General features: G+C 42.4%; 1 protein-coding gene across 1 annotated transcript in view; it reads left to right on the top strand.

The window, feature by feature from the left end:
• The window catches only part of PCDH15 (protocadherin related 15), a gene marked incomplete at its 5' end in the record, with an annotated part of 280,224 nt that overhangs the window by 149,909 nt on the left and 111,067 nt on the right, over positions 1–19,248 (top strand). Inside the window, one exon of the mRNA XM_080347717.1 lies at positions 6,768–6,896. Within this exon, the coding sequence (XP_080203843.1) occupies positions 6,768–6,896 (129 nt within the window). The remainder of the gene's footprint in view (positions 1–6,767; positions 6,897–19,248) is intronic.

The following is a 19,248-nucleotide window of genomic DNA, read 5'->3' as shown; positions in this document are numbered from 1 at the left end:
CTTGCTGTGTATATACGGTAATACCGCAGTCACAGAATCACAGAATGTCAGGGGTTGGAAGGAACCTCAAAAGCTCATCCAGTGCAATCCCCCCATGGAGCAGGAACACCCAGATGAGGTTACACAGGAAGGTGTCCAGGCGGGTTGGAATGTCTGCAGAGAAGGAGACTCCACAACCCCCCTGGGCAGCCTGGGCCAGGCTCTGCCACCCTCACCAGAAACAAGTTTCATCTCAAATTTAAGTGGAACCTCTTGTGTTCCAGTTTGAACCCATTGCCCCTTGTCCTATCACTGGTTGTCACTGAGAAGAGCCTGGCTCCATCCTCCTGACACTCACCCTTTATGTATTTGTAAACATAAATGAGTTCACCCTTCAGTGTCCTCTTCTGGAACTGAGGGGCCACAACTGGACACAAGATTCCAGGTGTGGTCTCCCCAGGGCAGAGTAGAGGGGCAGGAGAACCTCTCTGACCTACTGACCACCCCCTTCTAACCCACCCCAGGTACCATTGGCTTCCTGGCCACAAGGGCCCAGTGCTGGCTCATGCTCATCCTGCTGTCCCCAGGACCCCCAGGTCCCTTTCACCAACAGCTCATTCCCCAACTTATACTGGAACCTGGGGTTGTTCCTGCCCCAGATGCAAGATTCTGCAGTCATGACAGTAAGCACTGTGGTCATGAATTCTAGTTAGACTGGGAGGGCTAAGCTGGGTGGACTGGTTTTCAGCCAGCGCTGGATGTGCTCTGGGTGTTTTAATCACCAATGGATAAAGCTATGGCATCTCTACCTGCAGCTTTGTCTCTCCTGAAAAACATTGCCCTACTTTGTACGTTGACCTCCAACTACGGGAGGTGATGTGTAGCACACAGTAGGCTCTAAATTTGGGTTGTTCATCTCGTAGAAACAGTAAAGTTTCATTCCTGGGAAATCGAGGGGCTTTTCAGCTGCTTAGACAGCAGGTCGATACTCTTTCTCTTCCACAAATAGACGCACAGGGTCGGAGTCCTGACGTAACAAGGGCGAGCTGTCCCGTCAGCCCCGTGTCCTTGTCAAGGATGTTTCTGGTCTTCTCTTCCTTTCCCACTGACATTCCCATCTTTTATATTTTGGGATGTGTGAGGTTTCAGTTTTGGGGATTAATTTTTGTGTGTTTGACAACTTTTCTCTTTTTTCTCCTCCTCGGGCTCTTCCTGATCTTCTTTCGTTAGTGTAATTATTGACAAGCTCCAGCCTTGTCATTCTCTTCAGCTTCAGTCTCTTCTCTCTCCTAAACTTCTTTGCAGTCTAGCTGGCCATTCCTTCTTTAGAACTTGGAGAGATGTAGAGGGTTGATAGATGCCACTTTTAAAATTCTCATGCCCTACACTGGAAGGAAACAAGGTGTGAAATCCCTTGCTGATAGGAACAGAGCAGAAAAGAATAACGTGCTCACTCGTGGGCCACTTCATTGTCATCCTCCATCACCAATTGTCATTATTATTATTCTTATTAGCAACGTCACTCTTCAAGCTGTGACTCTTCTGGGGCACTGAGCCTGGACAGCGTTGCAATTAACCTTTGCTGTCAGTCATGTATATTTTATTCTGGTCCTTATCACTCGCAGTATTTTAAGATGTGAGCAGACATTTCCCCTGCTCGGTAAAGAGTAGCTATTAATTTGGCTGTCATAAATGAAGTGTTGTTTTCTTGAACTGGATATAGATAAGTCCTGATATGTAGATCAGAAGCATTGTTTACAGTTTCTTTTTCTATCAAATAAAGCCTTGGGCTTTCCCTCAGATCTTAATATTGGAGGACCAGTTCTATCTAGAGATGATAGTGTTCGTCTTAGAGTTTATCTAAATTAATAAACTTACTTGGCATCAGAGCTAAGAATGTTTCCTCTCCAAGGCACAGAATGCTCTCGTCAATTCCCAACTTCAATTGAAATGGCAGGATACAAATAAAATAAGTCACAAGTGAAATTTCCTTCAAATTTATCATCCATAATTTTATCAGGGCCTGGCATACTTAGGACAAAAGATATTTGTGGAGACAATGTAAATGTTACATTTATTGCTTAGGGAAGAATTATACGTGTAAGAACTATTTTAGTGGCCCTAAGAAAGCTATAAATTGCAGCTGTTGATCTTTTGTTTGACTTATGTTTGTTATAAAAGAGAAGGAAACATGGTTTCGGCCAGTAATAAATAGGAGATGTCTGATATTTGGCTGTACTACTTTTTTCCCTGCATGAATTTCCAGTAATAACTTCAACACTCCTTTCCACACTGCGCTTGATGAGTCTTTTGCAGGAATGTTTGAAAACAGTCACAGCAGTTTTTATCCTTCCTGTATTCTCTCATTTGCATGAGGAGTATCCATTCAGTTGATATGCAAACCGGTTGTGAATTAGGTCTCTCCCTCATTACTTCGGGGAACCACTCAAGTTTGTTTAAAGACTTTTAGTGGTAATTAAACATATGTCAGGAGCTTTAGCAAACCAGCAGCTCTGTTTCAGCAGAGAGGGCTGGTTTACTGTCTCTTGCAGGATCCTCTGCAAAACACTGCAACTTTTCATCATTCCTTCAGGAATTTGTGAACCTGCTTTCATTCCAAAGCAAAACAGCAAAATGAGCAAAGTAGCATCTGTACAATCAATGAGGCAAATTAAAAGACTCTCGCTGCAGCTGATTTTCTTAAAACATCTCTTCAAACATCATCTTTTTCTCTACGCATTTTTCCCAGGTTTTGCAAGGAAAACTCTGCTTCGTGCTGCTGGCACTTACAAGCACAACCTTAATTTTAGTTTGCCATAGGCAGGTCACATTGTGGTGGTACAAGACCAGAGCCAAACCGAAAAGACAAGAATGTTTGTAGGGAGCTGGCAGCATAGGCTCCAGATATGTCTTACAGCACTTCAAGTCTGAGAATCACTGAATGAAGCCAAATTAAATGTTTTATTTGATCCTGAGGCCATGAGGGGTACAATACAGCTATCTTCCCCCCCTGCCCGGACCAACAAGACAAGAAATCGGGCTTTGCAGAAGTAAACGGGCACGCAGTCGGAACTTGTAATTAAATATAACTTCTACTGCTTTGGTAGTCAAAGGTGAGATTTCCTTTTAGAGCTCCACGTGCTTTTCATTGAGGACTTAAAAATGTTGATGCGATGAGTTGTGACCAAGTTAAAGGCATCGCCACCTCTGTGTGGGTGTGCTGGGGGGTTCCATGGCGGAAGAATTTAAACAAATACCGTAGAAAATGAAGAGCAGTTTCTGTGATGGTGGGAGCAATCTGGGGCAGCCAGTGCTACCTGCAGCTGGAAGGGGAAATGAGAAACGCTACATTTCTCTAACAGCGCGAGAAACTGAGCTTTATACAAACTATAGTGACCCTTTACTTGGTGTGTCTGAGCTTCTCTCGCTATGTTTTATCCCCCAAACATGATTCAGTACCTGGGGTCCCTCTCACTCTGACCCACAGTCTACTCGCTTTCTCTTATGTTCTGTTCCAGTGACAGACTAAAAAGAAATTATAGCCGGCCTCCAAGACAACTTCTGAGCAATGATTATTTAGTCAATGTGATTCTTAGTGTTGCTGGGGACTTTTTCCATTATCCACAGGATGGACGATCGTGGTGTTACCAACAGTGCTGCATGCTGCAGTTCTGAATAACCCACTGTCGTTTATTCTAGTTGTCTAAAAAGGCTGTTTCAGAATAGCACATCGGTCTGAAGCTGGGGCTTGCAGAGAACTTAAGCAAATCTTTGGAGCCGTCTAATGGGGATATAAAAACGTTGATTTTTATTTAATAATCTTTGATTATAGCAGTTTCTGATGGTAATGGCAGAACTGCTGCTTTATGCTTCTCAAAGAAATAAAGGCCACTGACTGACTTCATGTGAAAGGCTGGATTTGCTCGGACAGTGGGACAACAAATGTTTCCTGTATTCAGATGAAATGGCAAGATCTTTGGGTATGTCCATATTATTTTTCGGTTTCAGAGTTTGTTTTTACCATGAGCCAGCACTGGGCCCTTGTGGCCAGAAAGGCCAATGGCATCCTGGGATGTATTAGAAGAGGGGTGGTTAGTAGGTCAGAGAGGTTCTCCTGCCCCTCTGCTCTGCCCTGGGGAGACCACATCTGGAATATTGTGTCCAGTTGTGGCCCCTCAGTTCCAGCAGGACAGGGAACTGCTGCAGAGAGTCCAGCGCAGCCACCAAGATGCTGAAGGGAGTGGAGCATCTCCCGTGTGAGGAAAGGCTGAGGAAGCTGGGGCTCTGGAGCTGGAGATAAAAACGTTCAAAAGCATCCTAAGATTTATCTCAAAATGCAGGTTGTGTTAAGCAGAGCTCAGCCTTCCCTGCTGCCTCTGCTGTCTCCTCCGAGGTGAAACTTGAGTCCCCTTTGATACTTCTAACAGTGACCTCTTCTAGACTTAGTCCAGCACCCCTGTAAGCTCTGTGTTTAAATAATATCATGATGATTGGGTTTCAGGAAGGCTTGAAGCGAAGAAAAACCCCTTTTGTGTTCCAGACATAAAAGCATTGCTGCAGGGTGCTGTTGTTAAGAGCTTCCAGAGCACAGTCCCTTGCATTTGGGGAAACCCCGTTGTTAGGGAGAAGTGCTGGTAGGAGTTCCCCAGATCCTGGTGCTGTGTTTATCTAAAATAAGTGTATGAGCCCCTGCTCACTGGCATGCATTGCTCTGCAAAACTTAGACCTATACAAGATTTTACTTTACTTACTTTACCCAATGCAAAGGTGTGTTTTGGCACCTCTGGATTGATTCAGCATTGTCAGATTATAAGACACATCCCCTTAAAATTCTCTTGAATAGAAAAAATATTTCCAAAAAGAGCAGCACTCACTGTCTTAAGCCAATGTTTTTAATGCCGTATTTCTTTCAGTTTATTAAATCTAGGAGTTTTTATTACCCTGTGTTCTGTGGAATCCACTTAGCTTTGGAAGACTGATTTACATTCAGTGTGCATTGTGTATCAGAGCAAACATTCTGCACTGCTTTGTGTTGGCTATAATGCACAAATTGTTAAGTACATTTTCCGTATGGGCATTGAATGTGGGAATGGCAGTTTCGGAAACAATTAGTAAATAACTGAACATAAGCAAATATAAGAAGCCAGTCTGAAAGCATCTTTTTTTTGTTTCAAAACAAAAGGGAGTGAGTAGCTTTTGAGTACATTAGTTGTCCTTTCGGAAAAGGATACGAAGAGGCAGGTGTATGCTCACACTATCTTTGTTGCTGTTTCTTAAGGGAGGATGGTTACAGGTTTCTCTATGAAACCTGTGAGGCGCCACTTTTTGGACAAGTTGGTTTGTCTTGTGCCTAAAGCCAAGGACTTTTTCAAGGGTCACATCGGCACGGTGTAATTGCTGTGACTGTAACGTCAGAGTGATTTCCCCCAGTGCAGCTTGATGCAAAGTAGCTCAGAATCAGAAGGCATCTAGATACAGCCCAGGAAAGCTGCTTTAATATTCTGTGTTTGATTTTACACTGCGTTTCACAGCGGCTGCAGCGTCGACATCATTACAGACGGCGCTCTCCCTCAGGGAACGGTACAAAAGGATATGTGGACAACCAGCCTCAGCAACCTGCAGCATGAAAACATTAAATGCTGCATGTGTTTATTTCTCACATCTCAATATACTTGTGTAACAGGATCTGTTTATAAAATAATTGTATTTTCTTTGCATGTGAGCTAAAGGAACACTGAGCATAAACTTGCACCACTGGCCTCAGCTCTTCCAGTTTTATATTTAGAGGGTATAAAACAAAGGAGTGTTTTTGTTGCTCTTGCCATGACGTTTAAATTCATGAGACTCAAACTGTGGGATTTCACCTCAGTGCAAAGCTGTTAAACTTGAAGAATGGAGAAGAGATGCCAATGCTTAGGTGGATTCTGAAATAACTAACGAAGTAGCATTAGCTGGTCTATCTATTATGATCTTAAACCTGAAGGGACAGTTTGTAATGGTGCTTGCTGTTATGCCAGATTTGAATGTATGGAATTAAAATATGTCTGATAGCAAAGGTGTTAGCATTTGTCGAATTGATTTAAAATACAATACCATATCCAATATGTTAGCGTGGTGGTTTGTGTCTGTGTGTAGCACCAGTGAAAAGGCACCATCCGACTCAAGCCATGAAGATCTGCAAACAAAGTATTTCACTCTCCAATTGCTTGGGTTTGGATAGAAGATTTCAGTGGGGAGCACAGGTGTGTTTTGTTGAAATGTTATATATGTTAAATACAGTTAAGGATGCTGCTCCCACTGGGCATCTCTCTGCCTGTTAAAGCTGATGCAGGTGAGGAATGATCCAGAGCAAACCACGGGGTGCAATTGTGCCAGCTAATGGGCTGACTGATCACCCCAGCTAGTCACCACACTCGCCTGTTTCCATTAGGAAAATCGGTCATTTCTTTCCCAATTGATGGGTTTGGTCAATTTTTCTATTTCTAGCTTCTTTTCCCCCCACTCAGAATGAAAATCCTTAAATCATCATATAAGAAAAAAAAGTATCTGATGTCCTTAGTGCATCACTAATACTTTATTCAGCTTTAAGTCTGGTTTATCTTAGAAGAAATGTAATAATAAACTCTTCAAATGACTAATGCTTCCTGTTTCACAAAAACTTGGAAAGAAAATGCATAAACTGCTTACCTGTGGTTGTGTAATACATAGCAATAAGCTTGCTGATCAGTTTTCATCTGTGAAACTGTAAAATAAAGGTAATTTGTTCATCGTTTTATCTTCCTCTGTAGACCTCGACTGCTACTGTTAACATAGTGGTGACGGATGTAAATGACAACGGACCCGTTTTTGATATGTTTCTACCAAAAAACCTGTCTGTCCAGGAGGAGGAAGCCAATGCTTTTGTTGGTCAAGTAAGGGTAAGTTATCAACTGTGCGGAGTTCAGTTGCCTCTTTTATTACCCAAACTGTCCAGACTATTAGGGAAGGTGACAAAATAATTGTACCTTAGACAAACTCGCATCAAAATGTCTCAGGCTTAAATGCAAATTGTCTATTGTCAGATATATTTATGGTAACAAAGTCATCTTTTGGACTCCAAAATACAGAATCAATTTCCCTCTTCTCTATGCTTAATAGCTAAAAAGGCCTTTTCATTTAAAAATAGCACATTAAAAAACTGATTTTGAAGACATACACTGCTGTAAAAGTTTGCTTGTAACAGTTTTTCAATGTTACAACGTTATCGCCAGGTTTTTTTTACTCTTACTTATTTCTAACATACTGAACAAGTGATGCATATGGATGCTGAACTGTCACGCCTATAGAAAACTTTAAGGCCATTAAGGGGAAAAACAGTTAAACTGTTGACTGAAATAATTGATTACCTATCATAAAAATAGATTGTGTTTGGAGTATTGTTAATTTGAGTGATGCGAAGCTGTGTAAATGTTTATAACGTATATGGGTCTTCTGGGCCACCAAATGCAGATTCAGCCACTTGAAACAGACTTTTCTTTATTCACAATCAGTTTTTCCTGACATCAGGTGAAAAAAGAAAGCACAAGTTGTTATTTTCCCAAACAGTAGTTGAATATTTCATATTCATATTCATATGGGTTGGATACAATATAAGCTGTAGGTAAAGGATGAATTTGGAAGCATGTTTTTTCAGGTATTTAGGAGGAAAATCTGTCTTTCATTGCAGTAGCAACCATATCAATAGAAAGAATAGGACATTTTGGCTAGCATGGGAACTGGATTGGGTATCATATAGCCATAATAGTCATGTTTTTTTTCAAATTTACATTATCCAGTAAGACATCCATCAGCATTTCTCGTCTGTCATCTTTCTTGTTAATTTTGTGGGGTTTGAGTGAACTTCAGTGGTTTTCTGGTATTTATAAATTGGAAACAAACAAACAAAAACAAGGCTTAGTTGGGGTAGGTTTGTATTTCCTTCCAATCTCATTACTTGTTCATGGGGTTCGTTTGATCCAAGTTACACTTTAGGCTTTGGAGGCTTTTTCAGGACAGTTTGATGTGCAGTTGTAGCGAAGCGGTTCCCGTGTGTCTGTGCTCTGCTCACAGAACCTGCTGCCACTACAGGTGGGTGCTGCTCCCAACGTGGCATTTTCAAAGGAAATAACTTTGTCAGCATCAATGAAGATGATGGTTTTCCCAAAGCTTAATTCTGTCATGCCAGCCTGAAATAATCAGGCACATCAAAAGCTGTTTTGAACCCTTGTACATACAGGATCTCTGCAATTAAATCAGTTTCCCTAGATCGAAAAGTTATTGCTTTGGTTTTTCTCGCTGTGGTCATTTTTCATTTTGCATCCTGAAATGTACAGAGATGATATTTCGAATCAGTAGCAAATCTCTTTAAAATCCATTTTGTGTTTTGCTGGGTGCCCTCAGGGTGCAATAATCTTCTCAAACATTAGATTGGCTCCATTTTTAGCTTAGATGGAACTACAAAACACGACAAGTTATTGCAACAGAACCTCTCGGTCGTACAAATCGGTATAATTTCTATGTTATGTTCAAGTGAAACTATTTAATGAAGCCTTGTGATAGCTTATTCATAGTTGTGGAGTGACAGAAACTGGTTATATCATTTATTGTTGTGTTTATCACCAGCCCTAATTCCCAGTCTCTGGCTGGAAAAAGCTTTCTCATTAGAGCACAAGTCCTGAACGTAATTTCTGCTGTTTCCTATTCACAAGCACGAGAGTCATCTGGGCATTTGGAATTTTCTTCTGGCTTCTGTAAGTTTATTGAAATAGGGCTGATGAGCATTTAGGTTGCTGGAGGATTTCCCTATTTACAAACTGCAGCAGCTTTAGTTGTGGTGTCGTGCTTCACGGTGCGATAGAACCACAGGAGCTATGGGAGAGGTTCCTATGGGAATACTTTTTCTACAGAAGCTGTAGTGCAGTTAAAACAGAAAGGCCTATTTTAGGTGCAAGTAACCTGGTAAAAGCAGAAGGTGTGTTTTCACTTCTAAGAACTAAGCTGCTGATTGTCAAGCCTGTTTTTTTTCAGTTTTTATTAATGCAAGATCCACCAAAATCAATTATTATATGGTTTGATCATGTTTGCTCATTAGTTCCAAACCTTCCTTTTGTTCCTTCCCTCTCCCCTAAACCAGGTAAGGTTCTAAGCAATTAGGGGGTCTAAATGAATTAGGTCAAACACGCCCGTGAATAATTCCTGCCCCAGACCTTAAAAACACAGTCTGGGATTAAATAAGGAGCTGTTGACCTGATGGGGTCTAGGAGAGGAAACAAATTGCTTGATGTAGTTTTTATTCACCGTTTTTATTGTATTTACCCAGATCATTTCGCACTCACCGGTCATTTGTTTATTGTAGGAGTGGTTTTGTGTCACTGATCGGCAGTTTGAAATGGCCAATGTGGACATGCTGGTGTCAAGACGAGATAGGGACATGAGAAGGAAAATGTGGATAAAGAATTACATGGCAGTGGACAAACTAACCAATATCACTTGTTCAAGTATCACTGGACCTTCAGTCTTTCCTGAAACGGAGACAGTGTAACTAAGTTGCTCTTGAAGGTGATCTTGAGATATTGTACTGATTGGAAAAGTGAGATTTGGAGGATGTTCTTTGATTGTACTCTACAATGGAAATATTATCATTTTCTATTTACATAATAAATGGCCATTCATACTTGTGGTATATATTCAGCAGCATCTCTCCACTACAGAACAAAGCAAGGCAAAACTTTAAGACAAGTGAGAGAGGGAGATGCACTATATGGCACCAGCCTACTGATTCTAGACATTTGCTTTTAATGGGATAGAAGCGTGTTACAGGTGCTGTGTAAATAAGCAAAGTGTCACTTCTGAATGCTCATCAACCGTCATTATGATGCCAGTTTACTAACAGAGCTCTCTCTCTGCGAGTATCAGCAAATTATTCCAGGTTTCTATTTTTATTTAAATTCATGAGGTGATAAACACCACAAGTCTCATAATTTAAAACCCAGTTTAAATTTCACAGGTGTCAGTAAGGCGTATTGTGTTGGACTAAATGACCCCTGGGGATCCTTTACAACTACGTGATTATGTGTTTCTGTATAAAGGAAAACTGAGGTTTTTTGTTGTATTTTGTTGTTAAAAGTCTAAAAAGGAATCTCGCTTCAGCTGAATCACCACTGTCATGTTTTCTGTGTGAAGGCTCATAGAACAGGGTACGATTTCCCCCAACCTGCACTGTAGATTACACCTTACCTGTATTAAAAATACCAGCTTCTGAAATTAAATTCTAGGGTCTCCTGAACCTTTAGACAACTTGTAGGAAAATTAGAGGTGGAGGAAAAAGGACAAGACCAGAAAAAAGAGAGATTTATGTGCAGGAGAGGACAGTCTGTGAGGGAAAGGAATTAAGACCTTGGGGAAGAGTAAAATCACAGCTCCTGAACTAAAGCTCAGATATCCAGAGTGAGTCTGTGACCACTGCTCGCTGCATAATACATTACCTAACAACCTATTAGGAATTCATCTCATATATGTAAACATAATATGAGCAGCTAGGATTTTGAAGTCAGAATCCATAAAAATGAGTGAGAATTTAAAATGGGAGAATGGTAACATGGCAGAGAGACCCCAACCAGAGGAAATTCAGTCTTTTGTCTTTTTGGTTGCAAAGTGTGCTGATCAGCTTTTATCCTTGAGCTTCTGTTTGTGCTCATTTCTGTAACTTCCATGTAGTTTCTTAGGAACAATTGGATCGTCACAAGGTCATTTTGATCCAGGACTGTTGTGGTTTCGTGCTTATTAAGAAAGTTAGTAAGGCTGTCAGCACCGTCGCCCTTCAGATCCTCACAGGGATGCTGGTGACATGAAGACTTTCAGAGTTCTGTGTTGATAAGACGTGTGGAGGGGAGAATATTTCCCATCCTCTTTCTCACCTGTGAGGGGATATGTAAGAAGGATGAGAAATGCAGGAAATGGTAAATTCTATGAATAGTGTTTGCTATATATTTTAACTTAATTTGCTGTTTCTTTCCCCTCATAGTCTCTTAGATTTTATAATTAGCTGCCGTAATAATTACCAAAGGCTGCAGCTCCACTTAGGCGGTGAAAAGAAATGAAATGACAGCTCCAGCTGAAGTCGATGTCGTCATCCCATGTCCTTCTAGTTGGATTTTCACCTGTTTTTAACAAATTCCTTCAGCCTCTTAAAACAAGATAGATGTCATGGTTTCAAGTCCAGACCTGTGACATGAGAAGAAATGGTTGCAGTCTTAGACTTCTGCAACTTTTTCCCATTTCAGTACTAAGCAGGATTAGCTTCTTTCTGCTGACACCCCAAAAGGTTTTATAATTCCTGGAGGCATTTTGCAGCGTGAGGCTGCAGCCACACTCACTCAGATTTAGAGCAGCTGGGTGAACTTAGGTGAGCTTAAAACACACATCAAATAGGTTTAGAAAGCTCCTTGTCACCCATGACATTGTAAATGGGGTGACTTTTTAAATGAAATGATTTTCAAAAGTCGTGCTCTTTTCTTTCCTGTTTCCAATATTATATTTGTGCATGAATCCACATTGTTGTCTTCAGGTTGCTAACGTTTGTGCTTTAATGCGGTGGAAATTTTGATACTTGTTATCAAAGCAACATTTGGACCATTTTCACATTCCTGGCAGTTGATCGTTGAGAGTGCAGGGAGCTTTGTATGGAAGGCATTCCTGGGTTTGTCTGCCTGACCCTTGCATCCCAACAACCCCAGGTTCCAGTATAAGCTGGGGAATTACTATTAGAGAGCAGTGTAGGGGAAAGGGACCTGGGGGTCCTGGGGACAGCAGGATGACCATGAGCCAGCACTGGGCCCTTGTGGCCAAGGAAGGCCAATGGTACCCGGAGTGGGTTAGAAGGGGGTGGTCAGTAGGTCAGAGAGGTTCTCCTGCCCCTCTGCTCTGCCCTGGGGAGACCACACCTGGAATCTTGTGTCCAGTTGTGGCCCCTCAGTTCCAGCAGGACAGGGAACTGCTGCAGAGAGTCCAGCGCAGCCACCAAGATGCTGGAGGGAGTGGAGCATCTCCCGTGTGAGGCAAGGCTGAGGGAGCTGGGGCTCTGGAGCTGGACAAGAGGACACTGAGGGGGGACTCATTCATGTTTACAGATATATATAGGGTGAGTGTCAGGAGGATGGAGCCAGGCTCTTCTCGGTGACAACCAATGACAGGACAAGGGGTAATGGGTTCAAACTGGAACACAAGAGGTTCACTTAAATTTGAGCAGAAACTTCTTCCTGGTGAGGGTGGCAGAGCCTGGCCCAGGCTGCCCAGGGGGGTTGTGGAGTCTCCTTCTCTGCAGACATTCCAACCCGCCTGGACACCTTCCTGTGTAACCTCATCTGGGTGTTCCTGCTCCATGGGGAGATTGCACTGGATGAGCTTTAGAGGTCCCTTCCAGTCCCTCACATTCTGTGCTTCTGTGGTTTTAAGCTCTTTCATCTATTTCAGCCTCGTGCCATCCTAAATCTTCTGAATCAGTGGTTTCATGTCTCTAATACCTGCCCGTTTAATATTTTGATGGCTGATTCTGTTTATTTAGACTGGGCTGTTGGGATTTGTGTCACTGGGCTAAGAAATGATGGTTTTCCTGAGCTCACAGGTGACAATGTTTGGGTTTTTTTCTTTTGACTGCAGTCTCTCAATAGAGATGTTCTTCAGTGGCTTGAACAATTGTCTAGATTAGCGATTCCTGTTTTCAAGACTGTCTGGTAGAAGAAGTTGGGGAGTTTTCTTGTGCGACATGTCAGGCGTCTCCCTTTTTTCTGATATTCAGACCTTGTGGCCTTCATATCTCTGATTGATAGCAGAATATTTAAAGGCAATTAGTTTTCTTATATGATCAAGAGAAGACAACACAAAACAATTGAGTTTTAAGAGTCTGACCGGCAACATGAGGAGTTTCAAATCCAAATGTTGTCTCTGATGTTCCAGCTCAGATTCTGATTGTAATGTTCTCTGATTAGGTGGGTTTATGAGGAGAGCCAGCAGTCTAGAGAAATGACTTTAAAATGGATTAACATATTAGAGAAATGTTTGGGAGCCCAGCTAAATGTGGAGATTTTAAACAATACAAATACATTTCATCTGTGATTTAGAAAGTTTGGGTGGGTTATTTTTGCTGGTATATATATTCATTGGTTTAGTCTCTGAATTGCTTGAGCATATCATTGCCAAAAAACATATCATAAAAGCAAAAATTTCTAATCATCTTCCAAGTACAAACAGGCGGTGGAAGTCTCTAAATTTAGGATTTGATTGCATGCCAGACTAAAGAAGGCTTGTCTATTTTGAAGTGTTACAATGTGATTTTGTAGGAGGTTCACCAGTCCATTAAATCATGGGTTTGCTGCCATGAGCTTCCCGGTTTTCATTTATTTGAATTTTTATTTGCTTGTAGCATTGAATTGTTCTTACTGGTTTCCAAACTAACCCCCCAGATGCACTGGAATTAGTATTGACTATGAAAGTAATTATCAAAGGTTTTGCCATCTAATATAGTGGCTAAAATCTGTCAACAGTTGAACATGTAGCATGCGCTACCTTTACCCTAATAAGTGTAATTAGGAGAAAAAAAATATAAGCTGGTATGACTTGTTAGTTCAATAAGGTACTTTTTATTTTAAAAAGTTCTGGGAGGGCGTACACCAAAGCTGTAATGTTTTACAAAAGCGTGTATGTATATATAGGGCACTAATTTGTGCTCTTAAAGAAGCAGCAGTTGCCTTGAAACTTCAAAATGTGAGGATGCTGCCTCTGAGTTGCATTTTTGCCTCTCCCTTTCTTTTTCAACCAGCTGCATCCAATCAGACTGACCAGCCAGTGACAGATCACTGAATTCATGCCCTGATATTATAATGTTCAATTTTATTATATATTCTTTATATTATCTTTCTTCATCAAGTCATTCTTTGGAGGCCAATAATTCGGAACATTTATCACACGTTATAACTAAGTCTCTGTCTTTTCTTGCAGTGTAACGTTAAGTTTTGTGGCATGTCAGAAATTATATAGCAGAATCAAGTTAAAAAGCCTTCTGTCTACTTCTGCTTGAGCATGAACACAGAATAAAAGCATTATATCATTCCTTATCTGAAACTTGTACAAAACCTGCAGTCCTCTAATCCTGCACGTCTGCAAAAGATTTCTTTTTTCTCTGTATGAATAATGTAATTTGAATGTCAGTTTTGTAGGAAAGAAAGGGACCTGGGTGTACTAACTGACAGGAAGCTCAACATGAGCCAACAGTGTGCCCAGGTGGCCAAGAAGGCCAATGGGATCCTGCCCTGTATCCAAACCAGCGTGGTCAGCAGGACAAGGACGGTGATCTTTCCCCTGTGCTCTGCATTGGGGAGGCCACACCTGGAGTGTTGTGTTCAGTTCTGGACCCCTCAGCTCAGGAAAGAGATTGAAGTGCTGGAGCGGGTCCAGAGAAGAACAACAAGACTGGGGAAGGGACTTGAACACAAGCCCTATGGGGAGAGGCTGAGGGAGCTGGGCTTGTTTACTCTGGAGAAGAGGAGGCTTAGAGGTGAGCTCAGCACTCTCTAGAACTACCTGAAGGGCAGTTCTAGCCACGTGGGGATTGGTCTCTTCTCCCAGGGAGTCAGCAATAGGACAAGGGGCCATGGGCTTCAACTCTGTCAGGGGAAATTGAGGCTGGAGATTAGAAAGCAATTCTGTGCAGAGAGAGTGGTCAGGCATTGGAATGGCTGCCCAGGGAGGTGCTGGACTCACCGGCCCTGGAGGTTTTTAAACTGAGATTGGACACGGCACTTAGTGCCATGATCTAGTCAATGGACTGGAGTTGGACCAAGGGTTGGACTTGATGATCTCTGAGGTCTTTTCCACCCCAGTCAGTTCTGTGTCATTCTGCAGAAATGAACTCTCGGAGGTTTTGGGGCTGCCAGAGAGTTTTGCAGCCGTCTGTCCTGGGTGTGCAGCGATGCCACGTGTGTTTAGGAGCTGCATTTATTAATGGAACTGTGTGAAACTGCTGACAGCACTGGCAGGACAAAAGTATTTCCTTGTTTCCTGATTTTGACATGGAGTCCAGCTGACAGGAGTCGTTCAGAATTGTTGGTACCTTCTAATATTTTCCTTCGCTTAGAGCATGTACCAAATAGGGTAATGAAAGACTGTAAATGCAGGCAACAAAAAATGAAAGAGAGGGAAAGACAGGGAAGAAAAATTCCGAACTTGTATGGAGGGCAAATTTTTCTCTCCTTAAAATATTTTTGAATAAATGTGAAGAGGTTCAGAAACGTTTCAAATATCAGCAGCCTCGTACTGCATCTGAGAGATGTTAATTTTGTCCTATGAGCACAAACAGTAATCTCCCTGAAAAACACGTACAAAATCCAATTTAGCGCTCCCACTCACACTTGATTTGCTATTTGACACAACTGAGGGACTTGGGAATCTTTTAAACCCATAATAATAATAAAAAATTAAACCCATAATAATAAATCCATTAAGTCCGTAATAATAAAAAAATGATGTTATTGTCAATGAAAACAATAACCCAACTCCCACCAGCAGCGTCCTGTGTATCCTGCAGCACAGTTTCATCCCTCCCTTAAGCCGCAGTTCTCCTGGAATACTGGAGAGGCCATTGGAGATGAGGAGCTTTTGTTGAGGTGCAACTTCTCTCCCTGAAGCAAAATTTAATCTGGAGGAAGTGAGGTTGGTGGCAAAGTGATATTTAAAAGTGTTTCAGCTTGCAGCTTCAGTGAGGAGATACCTGTCACGTTTGCCTCTGCTTTATAGACACATATGAATAACGCCATGCTGCCTCATTTTGCTGTTTTTCAGCTCCAGCAGGTCCAAACATAAACTCTCAATTAACCTGCCTAAATCCTCTTGTCACCCATTGTTTGCAAGAGCTGTGAATGTCAGTAGGTGGTTTCTTTTGAAAAGAATGATAATGATATAATTAATATTGTTGACATTTAAGTGCTTGTCATTGTATTTCCGAGTTAATGATCCTTCAAGAGATACTTTGGTAATGCAGATCTCCCCAAATTGTATTTTCAAGCTGTTTGAGACAGAGGAAGATAATTTGTTACTCTGGAACACTGTTGGTTTATATTCATGATGGTTTCTTAGTAACATTGAAGCATATTTGGTAATGCAAATGTAAATTTAGCACTGCAGATGAAGGCTGTGGGTTATGGTATCTCCAGTAAATGTGGGATGTTTTTTTCTGGGAAATAAAGTCATGATTCTTTTTTATTCTTGGGTTTCCAGGTTTGTTTTATCGTGCAGTACTTTATAAGTTAGCCCCGTGAGATATGGAAATGAGGGCAGTTATGTAGATCTGAGGAGTTACTAGAATAACAGCTGTAGTTACTTGAGACTCTTCACAGGAACATGCTTTCCCTAGTTCTGAATAAACATAATGCCATGGGAGAGGCAGAAACATGCTTCTCATCTTTCTGCAACTCTTGTAGCGTTGGCAAGAGGAGCCAGTCAGCAAGGGATTGTTTTGTTTCTTTAAGTCTAATTATACTCCTGCAGATGCTCTCAGTTTAAAGAAAATAAATTACCTTAGACCTGTGTCGAGCTGGTTCCCCTATCCTGACAAGTCTCAAGTTGCACTGGGGTGGTTTAGATTGGATATTAGGAAAAAAATTCTTCAAGGAAAGGGCTGTCGGGCATTGGAACAGGCTGCCCAGAGCAGTGGTGGAGTCACCATCCCTGGAGGGGTTTGAAAAATGTGTAAATGAGGTTCTCAGGGACACAGGTTAGTGCTAGATATTGGTTAGGTTATGATTGGACTCAGTGATCCCAAGAGTCTCTTCCAACTGAAATGATTCTATGATTCAATGAAAATCCCTTTTACTTGCAAAAAAAAAGTCTTCTAGCAGGAAAATGTGGCAGAAATTGATAGAATCTTTCTTCAGTGGTCTGGTCTTGACATCCCACTGTGGCAGGGCAAGCGTGGGTGATCGTCTTGGGAAATGTGGATTATCGCTTGTGCTGCCCTCAACTTTGACAGCTTTGGCTTATAGCAGGGAAAATGTGATCTGCAAATACAAGCAAGATCAGATGTGCAGGGATTTGAAGCAAGGATGAGACAGGGACTGTGCTATGAGGGAATAGAAAGAAATTTGGCCAGTTTTGTGCTGAGTGTTTTCCTTGATCTTTTTTACTCCTAATGGACCTTACCGAACAGCGGAAATTATTAAGAATGTTGGTGTAGCCCATAAACATAATTTGTGATCTGTATGTCATTGTTATAGCTGAAAAGGCACAAGGGAGGTGGTTGTTGGAGAGACCTCAGAGCTGACATCCCTCCCAGCAGACCTTTTGGGAGCAATTGGAGAAAGTGCTGAGCAGAAATGTCCGCAGCAGATGGCAGAGTGAAAACATCAGGGAGAGGTTCTTGGTGTGGATGTGTAGCGTGCTGTGGTTCGGCGTACAGAGCACGGGCCTTTCAGCAGGTGCTCTGTGGATTTGTGTCTGCAATGTGTTTGAAGCCATCAAAATGTCTTCTGAGCCTTTCCCTCTGTGTAGCAGAGGTGACAGATGCAGTGCATGCAGCTCTCAGATTCTCCCAGCCATTAGTGGTGCTGAAGGAAATTCTCGCTGCCTCCAGGGTTTGAGACGCAATGACACTATTGTCCTGTCTTGGGATCTTTTCCATCACTTTTGAAATTTCCCTCAATTTGCTGGTTGCCTCTTCTTGGTGTGGTGTTTTTTCCTTCTCGCTTTCTCTGGTGTCCGTCTCCCCTGTGGCCTTTAAAGGCTGTGTTGCCTACAGCAATCTTGCTTGCTGTTTCTGCTGCCTCTACAAAGCCAGATTTTCTTGTGTGAGCAACATATGCAAGACTCTGAAGAGATTTCTGCCTGTGAAGTGATCTGTAGCTCCTTTTAAGATCTGCTATCATCCAGTGGCCCTTTACCACCTGAAGCTTCAAGACTCTTGCCATGCTTTCTATGCGCAAATCAGCGAGGACGAGTTGTGGTTGAGTGCCTTGCATGATGTGTTGGGTGTAAGAACGTGCTCTTGACCCTCTTTAGTCCCATGGTCTCCTTGGCTTTGTCTTTAGGACATCTCTTGGGACTGAGGTGACACAGAAATGGAGTGTTTGCTTGCTTCCCTCCACCTCTGGCAACTATATACCTGTGTAATTCAGCCCAGTGAGCAAACCATATTAAATGTTGGCTTCTGTTTTAATGGTAGCGATAATTTTATGCTGATTTTTGAAGCAGGACTTTCCAAAAGCCCAGCTCCTTCTCGTGCAGACCTGCACCTCCCTTCAAGATGACTTGAAGTCATCGATTTTGATAGAAGGCAATGGCTGTAAGCGGGAACAGGTGGTGTCGGTGCCACCAAGAGTCCTTCCAGGGCTTCTCCATGGAGCTGCTGCCCACATTTCCATGTGGACTGAATTTTGTATATCCTAGAGACAGGATTCTTTTAGAAAACAGATTAAACTCTTTTTCTTTCGTATCCATAAAGAGGACCTTATCTCTTTTCAAAGTTTATCGTGATAAAATGTTAATTATTGCAGGTCTTAAACTGTAGAAGGAATCTAATTTGGTAAAATAATAGCAATTTTCTTCAAGCTTTATGTCAGTTTTGATTCTTTAATATTGTGCACTTCAGTTTTAAACACAAATCGGAGTGCCTGGGGTGGCTGTGCCCGGGGCTGGCTGAGGGGCTCTGTGAGGAGAGCTCAGACACAGCCGGTTCCAGCCGGTTCCTGACGGTTCCCACAGGGCACAGCTCAGTCCGCTGACGCTGCCTCTGGGAACAGAATTAAAGGACAAAACTCCTCCAGGCAGTGAGGAGTGAGGAACAGCCCCAAAGAGGAAGAGGAGGGAAAGGCATGGGGACAGGGACAAGAGGTGAGGGGACACAGAAGCTGCTCTTCTGTGCGATGGGTGAGTCTGGGCTGGACAAGGCAACCCTTGGCAGCCACCACAGAATCCCAGAATGTCAGAGATTGGAAGGGACCTGGAAAGCGCATCCAGTGCAATCCCCCCATGGAGCAGGAACACCCAGATGAGGTTACACAGGAAGGTGTCCAGGCGGGTTGGAATGTCTGCACAGAAGGAGACTCCACAACCCCCCTGGGCAGCCTGGGCCAGGCTCTGCCACCCTCACCAGGAAGAACTTTCTTCTCATATTTAAGTGGAACCTCCTGTGTTCCAGTTTGTACCCATTACCCCTTGTCCTATCGCTGGTTGTCACTGAGAAGAGCCTGGCTCCATCCTCCTGAC

The sequence above is a fragment of the Nesoenas mayeri genome (genome assembly GCF_963082525.1).
Source record: "Nesoenas mayeri genome assembly, chromosome: 7".
NCBI lineage: Eukaryota > Metazoa > Chordata > Aves > Columbiformes > Columbidae > Nesoenas > Nesoenas mayeri.
Note: the sequence above shows the minus strand (reverse complement) of the source record. Positions and strands in the feature narration are given on the sequence as shown.